This window comes from Ceratotherium simum, chromosome 19 (genome assembly GCF_057802395.1).
Source record: "Ceratotherium simum simum isolate JZ-2026a chromosome 19, ASM5780239v1, whole genome shotgun sequence".
NCBI classification, from domain to species: domain Eukaryota; kingdom Metazoa; phylum Chordata; class Mammalia; order Perissodactyla; family Rhinocerotidae; genus Ceratotherium; species Ceratotherium simum.
Window position 1 is genome coordinate 9,293,129 of NC_141918.1, and position 19,337 is coordinate 9,312,465.

General features: G+C 36.2%; 1 protein-coding gene across 1 annotated transcript in view; it reads right to left on the bottom strand.

The window, feature by feature from the left end:
* Positions 1–19,337, bottom strand: part of SNAP91 (synaptosome associated protein 91) — a 152,787-nt gene that overhangs the window by 35,641 nt on the left and 97,809 nt on the right. Inside the window, exons 14-20 of the mRNA XM_087443835.1 lie at positions 9,418–9,432; positions 9,105–9,272; positions 2,638–2,745; positions 1,751–2,011; positions 1,437–1,514; positions 1,206–1,277; positions 701–784 (exon numbers count right to left, since the gene is read on the bottom strand). Of these exons, the coding sequence (XP_087299961.1) occupies positions 701–784; positions 1,206–1,277; positions 1,437–1,514; positions 1,751–2,011; positions 2,638–2,745; positions 9,105–9,272; positions 9,418–9,432 (786 nt within the window). The remainder of the gene's footprint in view (positions 1–700; positions 785–1,205; positions 1,278–1,436; positions 1,515–1,750; positions 2,012–2,637; positions 2,746–9,104; positions 9,273–9,417; positions 9,433–19,337) is intronic.

The following is a 19,337-nucleotide window of genomic DNA, read 5'->3' on the forward strand; positions in this document are numbered from 1 at the left end:
GATGGTATTTTAGCCCAAAGCACACACCTTTATGGAGAGTCATGAAGAAATCACTTTAAACCTGTACTTTCCTTTAAAGAAGAATTTAAATTTATCTTCTAAATGAGTAATTCAAGAGTTAATTCAGTACATCTCCCTGCCTTCAGATAACATATAAAGGAATAGGAGAATACATTCAAATCAGTGAAACATCTTCAAATTCTCTGGAAGGATTCTAAAATATTAAACAACATAAATAAACCCTACAGATAATATATGACATCTAGAACTTATGCTTTCAGCTTTGACTGTCTTATTTGTTTTCAATTCTGATTTATCTAGTTAACGTTTATATTGCTTTTAAGAACTTAGAAATGTTGATTTAGCCAACAGATCAGGATCACCAAGGAAGAACAGTAGAAGGAAATGCCAATCAGCTGATTCTACATTAGTTAAAAAGTTAAAACACAAAGACTTCAAATGAAAAATGATCTGGTTTTGTTAGGCTGTGCACTGAAAATTATGATGAACTGATAAGGATGAAGATGATGATGGCAAAGAAACAGAAAAGATCTTAAAAACTTAAGTTTACATTTAAGAGATGGAAATGGCTTCACATAGTCAAAAGAAAAAATGATGAAATAATATGAAATAGAAGATCTAAAAACTATTCTGAGAGGGAAAAGATTCTGTTAAGTGCCGAAGGAGGAGAGATACGCACCCCCAAAAAGGTCTATCACACCTGCAGAATCCACCTTTGCTGGAGAGGCAGTGGTTGCAGGAGATGGTGCTGCAAATGCATCCACTGCGGTGAAGCACAGAACAGGAAAAACCGCACGTCACTCAAAGGACAATGAAACCACGAGCCTTGACAAATGGCTTCTGGAGATTTCATGTTCAAGAGCAGGCAGTAACATTGCAGTCCATCTTAACAGATGAGGAAAAGCAAATGGATTTTATAACATAACTTCCAGAAGAAAATAAAATTTGACTTTTTGAGGTCAGAGGCTTTAGTCTGAGAAAAGAAGTTTTCTCTTAGCACCAGCGTTAGATTTGAAGTATTAACCCTCATCAGTTGGTGATGGGCCAAAAATGAGATTTTTTTAAAAAGTGAACTTTTGAGTTTAAAAGAACTCAAGACAAACCCGCATGTTTTCATATCTGCCTCTCCACACGTAACCCCCACAAGACATCTCTGCAGGCTTGACCTTGACAAAGGCACTCACCAGATAAGAGGTCAGCAGTGAGCGAACTCTCAGGCACAGGAGAGGCCCCTTGTGGTGGAGAGGAGAAAGCATCTTCCAAAAGTGAAACAAACCAAAACCAAGCAGAGGTAAGTAGAAAGCTGAAATCAAAGTCAAAAATCTAACAAATGCATTATCACAGGTGAGTACAAAGAGTCTAATCATGACAACAGCTAGGAAGACTAATGTGAAAAAGGGTTGCTTTGGTTTTACCTGTACCAAACAGGTCTATGCTAGGAGCGGCATCTGGCTTGGGCGCTGCAGTGACTTCAGGAGCAGAATCAAATAAATCTAAGACCAAGAACACACATGCCTTTACTCAACTTGACAAACCAGCCTGAAACAGCATCACTCTCCAGGTCTGAATTAGCACTTTGGAGAATTCTGAACTAAGCAGCAAATGGTTTCTAGAGAACCATTTAGTTACATAGTATTCATGCAGGAATAGTTGTGTATGCAGTATATCTCGCGTACCAGAATTCGATCCACCAGATGGAAAGAGTTCAACAACAACAACAAAAAATTACCACCAAAGATATCTAGAGCAGGAGGAGCGGTGGTGGCGGCGGCGGAGGTGGTGGTGGAGGTGGCGGCGGCGGCAGCGGCAGCAGTAGTGGCAGCAGTGGCAGCTGCAGCGGCGGGAGCAGGAGAAGGAGCAGTGGCGGGAACCGGAGGGGCTGTGCTAGCTGTAGGGGTAACTACAGGAACACTGGTCTCAGGTGGCTTCATTGCAAAGAGGTCCAGCTCGGGTGCAGCCTCTGCACTACCTTCAGACGGGGCAAAGGGGTCTTTCGGGAAGGAAAGTGGAGACACACACAGCGTCAGTAAGGAAAGAGACAAGAGAGGGGGGTCATAACTATGGTAAGAGACCCTGACACAGACATTTACATGCTAGCTAGGCCTTAGGCTGCTTGGACTGAACTACTATCCTATTAGCAGGGATCAGTGATTAGAATGTTTTTCTAAAGACAAAAGAAAATTTAGTAGGTACCATAAGTTAAGAAACTGAAACACTTCAAAGTACTGTAAGATTAGCCTACAGTCTAGGATCAGAGATTGTTATTCTTCAAATTCTTAATCTGGTCCATTTGGTAGCTTTGAAAATTCATTAAAACATGCCCATATATTTGAACTCAGTGTTACAAAAGAGTACAATATAGCATTAAAGGAGAAGAAAACATTAAGAGAGCATACTTGCACTGACAAAAATTGTCAATCTTGAGAAATTGTCAATTTTGATAAGTATGCACTTCATTGTCTTAATGTTTTAAGCCCCGGCATTATTAATTCAGTTATGATGAATGATACTTTATACTCAGAAGAAATTAAAATTAGAAAAATATATGGCCACGTCTAACTACAGGAGCTTCACATTAGACAGAGAAACAACAGACTGGCATGACTTTGAACCCACCATTTCCTGAACATGCATCAAGTGCTGCGGCTACAGGGGTTGGGGGGGCTGGTGCGGCGGCCCCTTCGGATGCTGCAGGGGCCTCCCCAGGAGAAGCTGCAAAGGCATCTTGGGTGCAGTTTTTAAAACAACAGAAATTAAAGGAATAAAAAGAGAAGAAAATATAGTAAAAGAACCAAGTTAAATTGCGAAAGAAGGCTCCCTTATACAACATGAATTTCTTAAAACGCATCTTTATGCCCCATGCACTGTTGGCAGTCACAAAACAATGATTCTTTGCGCCCCTTCATGTTAATTACATGCAAGTGGAACAATGTGGATACTGCTGAGGCCTATTAGGATCCAAAAGGTGACAAGATTCTCATTGTATAAGGGCTCTGAGAAGCATGTTTTATGTATCATTAGAAATTAATGGATGTGAAAATTAAAACACAAAAATAATTTTACTATGTAATTTAAGACATGAATCTTTCATGTCCAGGTAATACTTATTCATCATGTTACTATGATGTCACTGACTAGTGGTTTCTACCAAACATGGACATCTTCTCTAATGTCAATAAAACTAAATATATGATGATGTAAACAAACAATTCTAATTTAAAATTTTTTTTATAGTCTAGGACAGGAAAAATTACACAGTTAAACATGAAAGCTTTACTAAGTATTCATAAACATTAAGTCTTCATTATCCTTGAAAATCATTTTCAGACACAACCAAGGATTTAAGGGAATAAAGAGAACACAAAATTAGGGGATGACACCATAATGCCTTTACTTTGACTTAAATTTATTATTGTTTTCAAATATTGTATTGCTCTAGTTATTTGGAAAATGATTTATTTTCAACAGATTAAAAATACAGTTTGATGTTGTAAGACTACAAGTGTATTACTATTTATAGTAGAAAATCCATTAATATACGAGCAGCCCAGTTTATAAATGCCCAATTTATAAACAGCTGATGTGTACAAATGGTTCCCGATGTGTTTCTGCCAACAAACCACGTTAATTATGGTAAAGCATTCTGAATTTTTCAAAGAGACTCTATAGTTCCAAAGTACAAAAGGAATGAAGCCATCATAAGTATGACTTGCTGAGCAGAAGAAACACCTGGAAAGTGGGGACCAACACCCACCTAGAACGTGGCACTTACCTGAGGGACTTCCCATCCTAAAATACTGCCTTCCACAACATATACCAGCATTTCCCAGAGCACTGGTCCTCTGGCCATTACAAAGAATTTGTCAAATATGCTTGGGAAATGGTATACAGTATATCCCCTTTCTTGAAGATTTATGTAGTTTATTAGGCTGTAGGAAATCCTACAGTCAAGACACTTGCTTCTCAGTTTAACCCAGCATGTTCCAAACTGACCTGAGCATGAAAGATGCTTAAGTAACATCCTGAGGCCCAGTGTTACGCTACACTGAGGGAATATATGTTCTGAGTAGATGCCAGTCAGGGGGAGAGGCCAAATAATAATACTCGAGTATGAAAATACATCAGGGGATAGGGCAGGCCTACCTCCCTAGAGGGCGTGTTAAGGACACTGTAATAGAGGACGTAGAGCAATGTGAAAGCTCTAAGAGCCAGGACAGAAGAAGACAAGAAAAGTACAAGAGGTCGGGAGGGCTGAAAATATTTTGTCATGTGTCAGGTGTTTTTTTCTTTTTATTCCTATAAAACATGGAACTGGGGCTAATAATATTGGAAATAGCAGAAACAGTAACAATAGTCACTACTTAGTGAGTATTTATGTGCCAGTCACTGAGTAAATATTTTATATGCATTATTACATTTAATTCCTACAACTACCTTGTGATGTAGGTTATATTATCTCCCTTTGTAGATAAGAGAACAGAAGTTTGGAGAGTCTGAGAGACTTGACCGAGGTCACACAGCCAGCAAATGGCAGAGACAGGATTTGGCTATAAATTGTCTGATTGAGGTTTGCGTGTTTAACTACTACGCCGCACTGTTACAAACTGTGCCACATTCTACTGTACTATTCCCTCCTTGTAGGATGGAAAAAACACCACTTAAATCAGTGCTAGGGGTCAAATAAATATTTGTGAACTGGTCTCTTTAATTATCACTTATATATAAGTAGGTGAAACCCATATTTTTAGCTATATCCTCAGGAGAGGTGTTTTTTTCTCTGTCAGCAACACATCTCCTTTAATGCTTTTCCTGTTACTTAAAACCAAACATCATAAACAACTCATTTACTCCCATCAAAACTTCTCTTAAAGACAGGAGCCCCAGCTGCACCAGGCCCCGGTTGTTAAGTCTTCCCAGACCAGAAGACAGAGATGAGAATGAGCAAGACTAGGGATGACCCCAGCCCCAGCCACTGTCTGACTGTGGCCACAAAAGGGACTCAGTGAGAACTGTCCAGCTGAGCCCAGTCGGTCTCCAGAACTGAAGAGAGATAATAAAATTTTGATGTTGTTTAAAAAAACCAATAAAATTTCTTTGTGTGTGTGGGTGTGTGTGTGAGGAAGATCAGCCCTGAGCTAACATCTGTCGCCAATCCTCCTCTTTTTGCTGAGGAAGACTGGCCCTGGGCTAACATCCGTGCCCATCTTCCTCTGCTTTATATGGGACGCCGCCACAGTATGGCTTGACAAGTGGTGCGGCAATGCGCATCCAGGATCCGAACCCTGGGCCGCTGCAGAGGAGCGCGCCCACTTAACCACTACGCCACTGGGCTGGCCCCCAAAACTTCTTTTTAATATCTAGCTTTCTTTCATTATCAATGGCAGTATTATCCTTCCAATATTGAAAACTCCAGCTATTTCCAATCCAGTTCTCCTTCCCTTGTTACCCACTTGCAGTTCATTTCCACATTCTGCCAATTTTCAACCAGGGCTATTTCTCGGGAATGCAAGATCCTGCTGTTCTACAATTATGGACTCAGTCCAGGCCTTACCCAGCAAACTGGTCTCTCTGACACTGCCGTACACTAGTCTTTTTTTCCTTCTAGCAGTCTAGGAAGAATTTTCCCTAAAACTTTTTATCATGTGACTACCTTTCCGAAAATTTCTAAAAGCTGTCATCTTCCCCAGCCTGAACCATTCTCCCTCTTCTCCAGACACATAAGCCGGCTTTTAACCACATAGTCAGCACAAAGTTTTCAATCGTTCTCAACAGCGCAAGAGTCACCATTACAGTTCCTTTTCTTCCCCGAAGGCCCAAGATTATAAGACTCTTAACGTGAAATCTAGTTTTAAGTGCTTATATTTAAGTATTGGTTTTAAGGAAGGCTGGTTAACTTAGTTTGTTAACCAACATGTACAAATGAAGTCAGCCTTGTGAGGTAAGTTCTTTGGTTTTCCAGGCACTTGATTTCATGCTCACAGACTACCATTCTAGACTACCACAGACTACCATGAAAGCTTGCTCACAAATTGAGACAGTTGATTGAAAGGGTATCAGGGGGCTTGTGTAGAGGAATTAGCATCAATTTAGCATTCAAGGGCTTAGGAAAACCCTGTGTTGTTACAAACTAATGTGCTGTTGTTAGTAAGATTTTCATAAATAAAAAATAGAATGTTTTTAAGGATTTTGTCTTTTATCAATATCTGTAAGTTTTACTAATTTTTTTTAAGCAAACACTGCCTTGCAGTGCTGTTCTGCATGACCAGAGAAAGTAGATTTTATTTCTTAAAATTTCACTTTAAAAAAGAAAGCATTTTGTAAATATAATGTTTCTGAAAAAAAATTTTAATGACTTACACTGAAATGACTAAAATGTTATGTGGGTATCAACCTGAATATTTAAAAATAACAGATGTTTCCTATTTTACAAATTTGTAATGAAAATATAGGACTAAAATACATAGAACATTTTAATGTTTTAATATTTCATATCCATGAAATTAAACAATTAGTCATTTTTCAGAAAATAAAATTCATTGTTTATTTCTAAAGAAATCTACTTAATACTGTTCTACATGCTACATTAAATCTCAAAAGGGTAAGTTTTAAAGTCTTGTAAACAAATTTGTGCAAGGGTTCTACCGCTTGCCCATTTTAGAGATACAAAAAAAAAAAAGGTCAGACAACATAGCCAAAAAGATTTTAGTTTAAGTTTTTATTTAAAATCCCATCTCTAAATGGTTCCTTATAAATCAATAAAGAGCATGAAAGAATTTAGGGAATATCACTGAAAACCACAAAACAGACAGTGACACATATAGACTCCTCAACATCAAGGATAGAATTTTACAGCTGTCAGAGGCCAGGGGGCAGTTTACAGAACTCTACTGATCAATAACAATAATAAATTGTGATCTGCAGATCTACTCATCTCTACTCAATCTCCGGCAGGAGTACTCGAAAGGATGTTGGTGAAATCATGAGGAGAGCCCCATTCTTTGGCATTATGTTATATGATTTTCTGCAGCACTAGTCCTTTAAATTTGTATTTTAGGGTAGAAAGAATGCCATCATGAAAATATTTCCAAACATACTTATTTCTCCGCTTGACAAATGTAGTCAAAGCAGGAAGAAATTATCAACACTAACAGCATAATGGCACAAAGACTATTGCAAGAAATATCTGAGGCTTTATTATTCTAGAGAGCGATGGGGGAAGGAAGATGGAGTTGATTGATTTCTTTTTTTTTTTTTTTTGTGAGGAACATCAGCCCTGAGCTATCATCCATGCCAATCCTCTTCTTTTTTTTGCTGAGGAAGACTGGCCCTGAGCTAACATCTATTGCCAATCCTCCCCCTTTTATTCCCCTTTTATCCCCAAAGCCCCAGTAGATAGTTGTACATCATAGTTGCACATCCTTCCAGTTGCTATATGTGGGACGTGGCCTCAGCATGGCCAGAGAAGCGGTGCACCGGTGAGCACCCGGGATCCGAACCCGGGCCGCCAGCAGCGAGCGAGCGCACTTAACCGCTAAGCCATGGGGCCAGCCCCTGATTGATTTCTTAGAGGCAATTAAGCTCCTCACGAATGGACAGAAACACAACAATCTAAATAACAAAAGGTATAGAAATGTTCAAGCACAAAATTGTTATCCATCCTGTCCATATTCTCCTTGAAGTTTACTGTTAACATAAACCTGTGAGAAACCATCCATACCAAACACCAACAATGGGGGCGGGGGGAGATGAGGGAGTGAAGAAGTTGATTTTATAAATGTAAGCTAAAACTTTAATTTTTGGTCTCAAAAGTTACAGAGGCATAACTGAAAAACTAACTTGTTCTAGTGGATGACTCTCTATAATAAACTATTCAGGAGTCTGTAAACCCCTTTCCCTTACTTTTTTAAAAACACGTTTCTCCTCTCATAGGAAGGCCAGTGCAGCAGGGCAGCAGCAAGTTATTTGCATGAAACAGTGGCAACAAGGCTGTGTCTAGTTGAGTGCTCCTCGTCTTAGACAAGGTTGGCAAAGCTCAGAGACTGGGCATGGTGTATAGCACAGTGGTATGTGACAGAGTATGACTGTGTGTTCCCAGGGGAATACATTAACTCCACTGGAGCCTGCCAAACCTCTCCTGCCCTCCCTACCATTTGCTTCCTCCAATTTCTTTACCATATTCTCAAAATGCCCTGGGAAAGATGTTATACTATAATGAAGAAACATAAAACTATGATGAATATAACACTCCCCTATGTCTGTATTTGATATGAGCCCTTCTCTAGCTTTGGGCATTAGTACCTCTCGGATGGGAATATGTAAATAAACTGGCTTCAGATGGTTCATCAGGTCCAGGCCTATTATCCTGGCAGAGTCTAGGATATCGGACTCAAGCCCGCAGCTGTAAATCAACTCTGTGTCAGAAGTTATATCTGCATGGAAAGCACATTTTCAGACAATCATTTCACAGTCTGACCTAAACCTGTTTTCAATCAGCATTTCAAGTGCTGATTCACATGATTTGTCAAAGTTCCACAGCCAAAGATGAGCCAGGTTTTTGCTTGCAAAAAATAAGCTTAAAATTGCCAAAACGGGCATTATCTCTAAACTGACAGAGAGCCCCAAATCTGAACTACTCTTAGATGACTTTTTGTCCTAAATCTTAAGAAACAACAGGCCAGGATTTCCTCTCCCATATTCTGCAAATATTTTTCTCTCTGCTAGTTCAAATCTGGCCAAAAAGCCAAGCCTAAATACGATGGAGAAGTCCGGTGCCACTCTCATACAGATTCTGCAGGGCAGGAGCATACATGGGACAAGTGTTCTAGTAGCAACTTAAATCCTAACTTGCAAAAATGGAAAATCAAATGGATCTGAAGTATAGCAACCTCTGCTTGAAAATCACTAAAATGAAGATACAGTTGATAAATTTAGCAAAGATAAATATACATGAATCAACATTTAAAAAATACTTAAACCCCACGACATGCTGCTATATAATGTAAAAATTCTTAAACACCTTAACTCTAAGGCAATTTCAGCAATCCTGGAAGGAAAGTTAAAGAACAGTGATGTGACTGACTGACCTCCAAAGAGATCCACTTCAGCAGCGACAGCAGTGACAGTCGCAGTGGTCGAGGCAGAAGCTGGAGTAGTTGCAATTTCTGCAGTTGTGGGAGGAGGGGAAGGTGCTGGTGCAAATGGGTCTGAGATCTGAGCTTCAGAGGAAACAGAGGAAAGCGCAGCCAAAGAATCTATGTTGCAACAGAGACGGAGAACAAATGGAAGAGAAGAAAAGAAAAGGGCAAAGATATACCAGGCTGCACATGACCACACGAGGACAGTTATTAAGATATGGAAGTCTCTCAAGACAGAAGTTTAAAATAAAGCTTTACTCACCCTCTCCCAAAAGGTCTATCGATGGCCATTATGTGTCAGCATATGAAGAAATAAGAGATAAAGCTGAAACATTCAACCACACCAATGTCCAAGCACGGTAAGGCACTAGCTGAAGAAATTCTAGCTTTATGTACCTTTTTGAACCATTTGTAATTAAAAAAAAAATAAATGTATTACCTATTATTATCATGGAACTTTTGAGCTGGAGGGGACCTTAGGAATCCTCTAGACCAAGTTTCCAATTTCATAGATGGGAAAATTGAGAGCAAGGGAGGTCAAGACACTTACCTTAAGTCAGGTCTAAACGATTTTGACAAACTCAACTTATTTCTCACCAGATTTACCATTTCATATGCTTTGATTGATTTCACTACACTATAAATGTCAATTCTGAAACTGTAGTGAACTGAACTTTATTTACCCTCTCTATTTGATGTGTCACTTTAGTCTGGAATACCAGAGAATAAACAGAGGCTTTATAATAGCTGGAGTCTAGTTGTAGAAGATACCAAACAGTCAAAGAACTGCATGCAAGTTTAGGGCTTAGAAAAAAGAAACCCCTATCTAAACCATTTTCTTCTTCATAAGTTTCATATTATCAGGTGTTTTTCAATTCAATATATAATCTTTACATTTATAAACATTATGTGACAACACAGAATTATTTTTAAGATAAATGTGAGAGATTACATATCGAAATTTTTCAGGCTTCTGAGGTCAGCATTCTGTTGGGAGGGTCACACTGTCTTAGTGTTCAACAATGAGATTACAGATGGCATCCTAAATAAAAAGCCTAGGAGGGTTATTCTTAACTATAATGTGACGTTAGCCTAAAGATTCAGAGCGTCCAATGGCATTCTTCTACTCTCAGTCATGTGATACACCTCAGGGATCACATTTGAATTCATAAATGTTAGTGGAAATTTATTTTAATCATGAAGAAATTCTATCAGAACTTATTAGGGAGCTATTTTTTTTTTCAGAGCCTTAACAACAATATGAGAATTTAGTAAACCAAAAGTTCTAGAAGACATTTAAAAACCTCAGAAACAGAAATTTGACATAAAAAATAATCACATTCAACTATGCAATTTGCAAACCCAATAAATATTACGTAAACCACTCTACAGACACACTAAGATAATCAAGACTCTTCCTAACCAAACCCTACATATTTCATAACAACATTGGAAAATTATAGCACATGGAGTACTTGACATTAGAAACAGTTTTAAAATTTTAGAATGTATGCCTAATGAATAGCAGGCAAAAGGGATCTATATCGACTTGAGGATATTGTCTGCTGTTAGGTGGCCAGGACCAAAATCCTAAGATACAGAAGGTCCTTCCAACAATTCCTCAAACCAACAGTACCTGGCCCAACACAACTGTTACTCCATAGCAACACTTCCTAAAAACATTAATTAGAAACCAAAGTGGGTCATCAGAAGCCAGGTAGACTTGGTTTCTCTCTTATCCTGGCATTGGTGGGACCCTCCCTAGTCCTGCCCTTATCAATGGCTATTTCAAGCTGCAATGTGACTTTGCAGAAGAGCTAAGGGCCACACGATTTAACAGTTTCCAGACCTGCTATTGTCTATGACAGTTTATTTCATACATTTGGTAAGTGAGAAAGAAGAAGACTATTTATGTACACTAGAAGGAGAGAGAAATAAAAAGATTAAAAAAAGAAGTATAAAAGATTAAAATATTAATTCCTTGCTTTTGACTAATGTTTTGTTGAGCTGGAGGGTGATGAGACTTCTTACAATGATATGATGGAAGGTGGAAAGTAAGATTTCCTAGGAAAATGTACAATTATTAAGCACATTGGTGGATGATTGATACTGAAAAACTTTTTCCGCTCCTGGAAATCACAGGTTTTAGAATCCAAAATCTTAATTTTCCAGATGAAATATAATTTATGTTACTTATTCCTTGTTTTATGCAAAATTTTTCCTCTATTAGAAAAGAAAGTCTCTATTTTAGGATGATGGGAACAGTTTTTAAATATTCTCGAAACTGCCACCTTTTATAAAGGATTAAACTATATAAAAAACTATAGCAGCAGAGTTCAATTCATTTACAAGTAGTACATAATCAGAGATTTTGTTGTATTACACAAATTGCCAGAAAATATTCACTAACTGAGGAAACAGAACTACAATTAAATTAACAGGGAAATCTATATTCTGTGGATAGATATTGCTAAACTTTTTAGGTTATTATGAAGATAAAATATGTTAATATATTTAAGTCTCACCCATACCAGGAATATATCAAATGCTCGATAATGATAGCTAATAATGGCACTATCTAATGTTTAAGCTAAATTATAATTTTCATTATAAGACTGCGAATTTCAAAGCTTCTATAAATTTTTCAGTGTGTGTGTGCATGTGTGTGTACCTGCATGTGTATGAAAACAACCTATAGACATGTCCCCCAGATTGAAGTGACAGATGGTAATATGAGTCACAAAAACTGCTTGTACTGTACCTAATATTCCACATGGAAACTATTGCATTCATATGATCACATAATACTGGTGAGGTTTCAAATGCATGTTGGTGATTAATTTCTATTAGATCTATTAATTCTAATAAATTATTAATTTATTATTCTATATGTCCTATATTATTCTATATTTTGTATCAGTAATTCTATATTTCTCAAAAAGTAGAAATTTCACTTCAAGCATTTATAATAAGAAATTATCTGTTTTCCGACTTCTAAGATACATAGAAATACAACATACATTCTTGTTTGTGCTGAGAGATGAATTTGTTATGAAAAAAACCCCACTCTCCCTATTATGGGGCCAAAGGTAGGAATTTAAAAATGCTCTGTATTCCTTCAGTCAAACATGTTCATTATCAGCCCACAGGATGCCAAATCTTATATGCATTATTTAAATTAATTTTACTAAAATATGAATTTGTTAAAATTTGGTTGCTTTACACTAATAGGAAAAAATACTCTCATTTACAATATGTCCCCTAAAATGGCAATATTTATCAGTGCCTATAACCCCCAAGAGAAATCCATAAACACCTTAAGTAGCCATGCTTATTGGAAAATGGAATCCTCTTACTACCATATGGTCAGATAAGAACATCCAAAGAGGTCTAAAGAGTTTTAGAGTTTGTATCTTACTGTCCTGTTATACAAAATTCAAATATGCTTCAATAATAGAAGTGGTCTGATCTTATCAAACAAGATTGAGAAAGTGATTTTATTTGTTTTGCTTAGTCAAATGAGCCAAAACACATTTGTTACAATTTAGCATCATCTCAAACCACCACTGGTTATCTACAGGGTAAATGCAAACCGAAGGTACTATTATTTCTCAATTTCATATTATACTTGTTTACTTCAATTTCTTAAGGCTTATAATTTTTACTATTTTGCTTAGGAATTAGAGAATTTATTTATTAGTATTTTTCTCCCCAGCTGACTGCATGTCCATGTTGGACAGCCCTGGCTAAAACCACACTATTGTGCTTTCTGCTATATCCACTCTCATCTCAACATTTCAGTTATCAATAGTTACTTATTTATAACAAGACTGAAATGTCTTCTAATAAAATTGGTTATTAACTTATTCCTTATAATATGTGTCCTAGCAAAAAGTGCTTGGAGATGAATAAAAATGTTACTCTGCAATTTAAAAAGATTCCACCTAGGTTTTTTTTTTTTTTTAATTTGGTATTCCTTTGGTGCCAACGGTAAAAAAAAAAAAAAAGACAAAATTTCTCTTCAATTTCATGCCGGACGATAAGGCAAAAGTAAACAGTTTGCAGTTTCACTGTTTATTCATTGAAATCCTAACTGAATCACTAAATGTTTGATAAGTTCCAAAAATTACAAAGTGTGAAACACATATTGATTTAAATAGTTGAAAGAAATAAAGAGTTAATACATTCATATAAAACTGAAACAAACTTTTTGTGTAACCCCACAAATTTATAATTTACTATAAATCTTAAATTACAAAAGTTTTATAAAAGTCATTTATATAAATTTTATGATGGAGAAAGTCTGATTTAAGGATATGGACTTGAAGCATTCTTAAATACATAGAAAAATACAACACACTGTATAAGACACTGTGGTAATGACAATAAATTATTAGTAAATAGAAATAATCAAACATTTTTAAAAGACGAAGCTTAGAATGAAAACATGAGAGCCAGAAGAATGCCCTTATAAAACCTCTTCAGCAATATTTTCCTTTACCAACTGAAATTTAATAAAGTTAAATGAAGTTGAAAGAACAATTTTATTTAGAAAATTGATAGCTGCAGGCTTAGGAGTTGAGCATTTCAACACAGGAGAAGGTTTAAATATTTAAAATGGAAAGGCACCAATATTTAAAATTCTCATATTTATAGTTAGCAACTTTATTTCAGAACTGGTTATCTTTTGTTTATTTTGCTACCAAAAAAACTTGGAAATAAAATTAAGAGATTATAGCATGTATTTTGACGTCATACTGACACACTGTTTACCACGCCCATCCAAGGATTATTTACTTATCTAGAGAAATGTAACTTCATTTAACTTTGCAATTTAACTATTAATTCTATAGGATTCTGATTCTGAGATGGTCTATTAAGTTGCAGATCTTGTCTGCTAGTGATGCAAATAATATTCTGTCTGGGAAAAAAGATAACCTCAAGATATGATTTTTTTTTTTTTCCGATGAAGATTCGCCCTGAGCTAACATTTTTTTCTATGTGGGCTGCTGCCACAGCAAGGCCACTGACAGATGCATGGTGTAGGTCCACACCCGGGAACCAAACCCAGGCAGTGGAAGCAGAGTGTGCTGAACTTAACCACTAGGCCACTGGGGCTGGCCCCCTCAAGATATGATTTTTATTGCCCTACTGGACATTAACCAGTTTTCTATCTAATCTGGCCATCTTATTCTAACATTCCTTTTCAAATATCTATAAATATCTAGTTCCTCAAAATGCTCTTTGAACCAACTATATCATCTTACTGGTTTCCTCCCCAGAAAGTTAATGTCTTTTACCTGTGTTGTTTCTTTTTTCCCCCCAGCTTTGTTGAGGTATAACTGACAAATAAAAATTGTATATATTTAAGATGTACAGTGTGATGAGTGATGACTTGATATACATATATATTGTGAAATGATTAGCACAATTAAACTAATTAACACATACATCATCTTAAGTAGTTGCTATCTTTAGTTTTGCAGTGAGAATACTTAAGATTTATTCTCTTAGCAAATTTCAAGTATACAATACAGTATTAGCTATAGTCACCATGCTGTACATTAGATCTCCATTACTCATTTATCTTACAACTGACCGTCTGTACCCTTTGACCAACATGTCCCCATCCCATGCTCCATCCTCCGACCTATCCCCCTGCCCCATCCTCCACCCAACTTTCACTCTTCTACTTTCTGCTTCTAGGAGTTTGAATATTTTAGATTCCACATATAAGTGAGGTCATACAGTACGTGTCTTTCTGTGTCTGGCTTATTCACTTAGCATAATGTCCTCCATGTTGTCACAAATGGGAGGATTTCCTTCTGTTTTAGGGCTGAATAATATTTCATTGAATATATATATATATATAACACATTTTCCTTATCCTTTCATTTGTTGATGGACATTTAGGTTATTTACATATATTGGCTGTTGTGAATATGCTGCAATGAACATGGGAATGCAGATATCTCTTTGATATATATCTATCCATATATCTCATATATTCATATCCATTTTATATATGTCCAGAAGTGGAACTAGTGAACCATGTGGTAGTTCTATTTTTAACTTGTTGGGGAACCTCCATACTGTTTTCCAAAGGGCTATACCAATTACATTCCCAACAACAGTGTATAAGGGTTCCCTTTTCTCCACACTCTCACCAGCACTTGCTATCTCTTGTCTTTTAATAACAGCCATCCTAACAAGTGTGGGGTGATATCTCATAGCTTTGATTTGCATTTCTCTGATAATTAGTGAAGCTGAGGTACCTTTTCATACCTGTTGGTCATTTATATGTCTTCTTTGTAAAAATGTCTATTCAGGTCCCTTGCCCATTTTTAAATCAAGTTATTTGTTTTTCTGCTATTGAATTGTTTGAGTTTCTTACATATTTTGGATATTAACCCCTTATCAGATATGTGGTTTGCAAATATTTTCTCCCATTCCACAGTTTGCATTTTCACTTTGTTGATTATTTCCTTTGCTTTGCAGAAGTTTTTTAGTCTGATGTAGTGCCACTTGCTTATTTTTGCTTTTGTTGTCTGTGCTTTTGGTATCATACCCTAAAAATAACTGCTAAGACCAATGTCCAGAAGTTTTTTTCCTATGTTTTCTTCTAGGAGTTTTATGGTTTCAGGTCCTATATTTAAGTTTTTAATCCATTGGAGTTAATTTTTGTGTATGGTGTAAGATAAGGTTCCATTTCATCCTTTTGCCTGCGGATATTCAGTTTTCCCAACACTGTTTACAAAAAAACTCTCCTTTCCCTGTTGTGTCTTCTTAGCGTCCTTGTCAAAGGTTACTTGACTGTATAGGCACGGGTTAATTCTGGGCTCTCTACTCTGTTCCATTGGTTGAGGTGTCTGTTTTTATGCCAGTACCATACTGTTCTGATTACTATAGCTTTGTACTACAGTTTGAAATCAGGAAGTGTGATGCCTCCAGATTTGTTCTTCTTCCTCAAGATTTCTTTGGCTATTTGGGGTCTTTTGTAGTCTGTATGAATGAGAGAATTATTTTTTCTATGTATGGGAAAATGCCATTACAATTTTTCTAGGGATTGTATTGAATCTGTAGATCTCTTCAGGTAGTATGAACATTTTAACAATATTAATTCTTCCAATCCGTAAACACAGGATATCTTTCCATTTATTTGTGTTACCTTCAACTTCTTTCATCAATGTTTTATAGTTTTCAACGTTCATATCTTTCACCTCCTGGGTTACGTTTATTCCTAAGAATTTTATTCTTTTTGATGCTATTGTAAATGGGATTTTCTTCATTTTTTTCGGATAGTTTGTTGTTAGTATATGGAAATGTAATTGATTTTTGTATGTCAATTGTGTGTCCTGCAACTTTACTAAATTCATTTATTAGTTCTAACAGTTTTTTGACAGAGTCTTTGGGGTTTCCTACATATAAGATTATGTCATCTGCAGGGACTATTTTACTTCTTCCTTTCCTATTTGCCTTTTATTTCATTTTCTCGCCAAACTGCTCTCGCTAAGACTTCTAGCACTATGTTGAATAGAAGTGGAGAGAGTGGGAATCCTTGTTTTCTTCCTAATATTAGAGGGAAAGTTTTCGGCTTTTCACCATTAAGTATGATTTTAGCTGTGGGCTCATCATATATGGCCTTCATTACGTTGAGGTATATTCCTTCTACACCTAATTTGTTGAGAGTTTTTATCATGAAAGGATGTTGAATTTTGCTAAATGCTTTTTCTGCATCTATTGAGATGATCATGTAATATTTATCTTTCATTCTGTTAATGTATCATGTTTATTGATTTGTGTATGCTGAACTATCCTTGCACTCCAGGGATAAATCTCACTGGATCAAGGTGTATGATCCTTTTAATGTGTTATTGAATTCAGTTTGCTAATATTTTGTTGAGGAGTTTTGTAGTGATGTTCTGTAATTTTCTTTTCTTATAGTGTCCTTATCTGGCTTTTGTATGAGGGTAATACTAGCCTCAAAAAATGAGTTTGGAAGTGTTCCCTCCTTTTCAATTTTTTGGAAGAGTTTGAGAAGGACTGGCATTAATTCTTGTTTAAATGTTTGATAGTACTCACCTGTGAAGCTATCTGGTCATGGGTTTTTCTTTGTTGAGAGGTTGTTGATTACTGCTTCAGTCTCCTTACTCACTATGGGTCTATTCAGATTTTCTATTTCTTCATGATTCTGTCTTGGTCAGCCATATGTTTCTAGGAATTTATCCATTTATTCTATGTTATGCAATTGGATGGCATACAATTGTTCATAGTAGTCTCCTATGATTCTTTGTATTTCTATGGTATCAGTTGTAATGTTTCCTCCTTCGTTTATAATTTTATTTTTAAGTCCTCTCTCTACTTCATTTATTTCTGCTCTAATCTTTATTTAATTTCCTTCCTTCTGCTAACTTTGGGCTAAATTTGTTCTTTTTCTAGTTTCTTGATGTGTAAAGCTAGGTCGTTTATTTGAGATTTTTCTTTTTCTTAATGTAGACATTTGCTATAAATTTCCCTCTTAGAACTGATTTTGTGGCATCTTGTAGGTTTTGGTATGTTGTGTTTCCATTTTTGTTTGTCTCAAGACATTTTTTTATTTCTTCTTTGACTCATTGGTTGGCTAGAAGTATGTTGTTTAATCTCCACATATTTATAAATTTTTAAATTTTCCTTCTGTTACTGATTCCTAGTTTCATACTACTGAGGTCAGAAAAGATACTTGATATGATTTCAGTCATCTTGCATTTGTTAACGTTTGTTTTGTGTCCTAACATATGATCTATCCTGGAGAATGTTCTATGTGTGCTTGAGAAGAATATACACTCTGCTGTGTTGGATAGAATGTTCTGTATATATCTGTTAAGGTTATTTAGGGTAAAGTGTTATTTAAGTCCACTATTTCCTGATTCATTTTCTGTCTGGATGATCTATTCATTGTTGAAAGTGGCATATTGAAATTCCCTACTATTATTGTATGGCTAATCCTGGCCTCAGTTCTGTTAATTTTCCTTTATATATTTAGGTGCTCCAATGTTTGACGTGTATATATTTACACTTGTTATATCCTCTTGATGAACCGATCTTTTTATCATTATATAGTGACCTTCTTTGTCTCTTGTGATAGATTTTGACTGAAATTTATTTTGTCAGATATAAGCGGAGCAACTGCTGCTCTCTTTTGGTTACCATTTGAATGGAATATCTTTTTCATCCCTTCATTTTGTACTACATGTGTTCTTAAAGTTAAACTGCGTCTCTTGTAAGCAGCATATTGTTGCATCTTTTTTTTTTTTTTATTGGGAAAATTTGCATATAGTTTCTTTCTTTTTTTTATTTCAGTAACATTGGTTGATAACATTATATAAATTTCAGGTGTACCTCATTATATTTCTATTTCTGTATAGATTACATCATGTTCACCACCCAAAGACTAATTAGAATCCATCACCACACACATGTGCCTAATCATCCCTTTCACCCTCCTCCCTCCCCGCTTTCCCTCTTTTTTTTTTTTGCTGGGAAAGATTTGCCCCGAGCTAACATCTGTTGCCAATCTTCCTCTCTCTCTCTTTTTTTTTTCCTCTCTAAAGCCCCAGTATATAGTTGTATATTCTAGTTGTAAGTCCTTCTAGCTCTTCTGTGTGAGCTGCCACCACAGCATGGCTACTGACAGATGAGTGGCCTGGTTCCATGCCCAGGAACTGAGCCAAGGCAGCTGAAGCAGAGTGCACTGAACTTTAACCACTAGGCTATCAGGGCTGGCTCTATTTTTTTGCTTTTTTTTTACATCCCTCAGACCACTCTGTCTTTTGATTGGAGAATTTAATTTATTTACATTTAAAGTAATTATTGAGATGTAAGGACTTACTATTGCCATTATGTTTATTTTTTTCTGACTGTTTTGTAGTTCCTTTGCTCCTTTCTTTCTCTCTTCCTGTTTTTCTTTGTGACTTGTTGATTTTCCTTAGTGGTATGCTTTGATTTTTTTCTCTATCTTTTGTATGTCTATTGGAAGTTTTTTCCTTCATGTTTACCATGGGGCTTACATAAAACATCTTATAGTTATAACAGTCTATTTCAAGCTGATGACAACTTAACTTCAATCACATACAAATACTCTACACTTTTACTTCCTCCCCCCAACATTTTATGCTTTGATGTCACACTCTCCATTTTTTTATA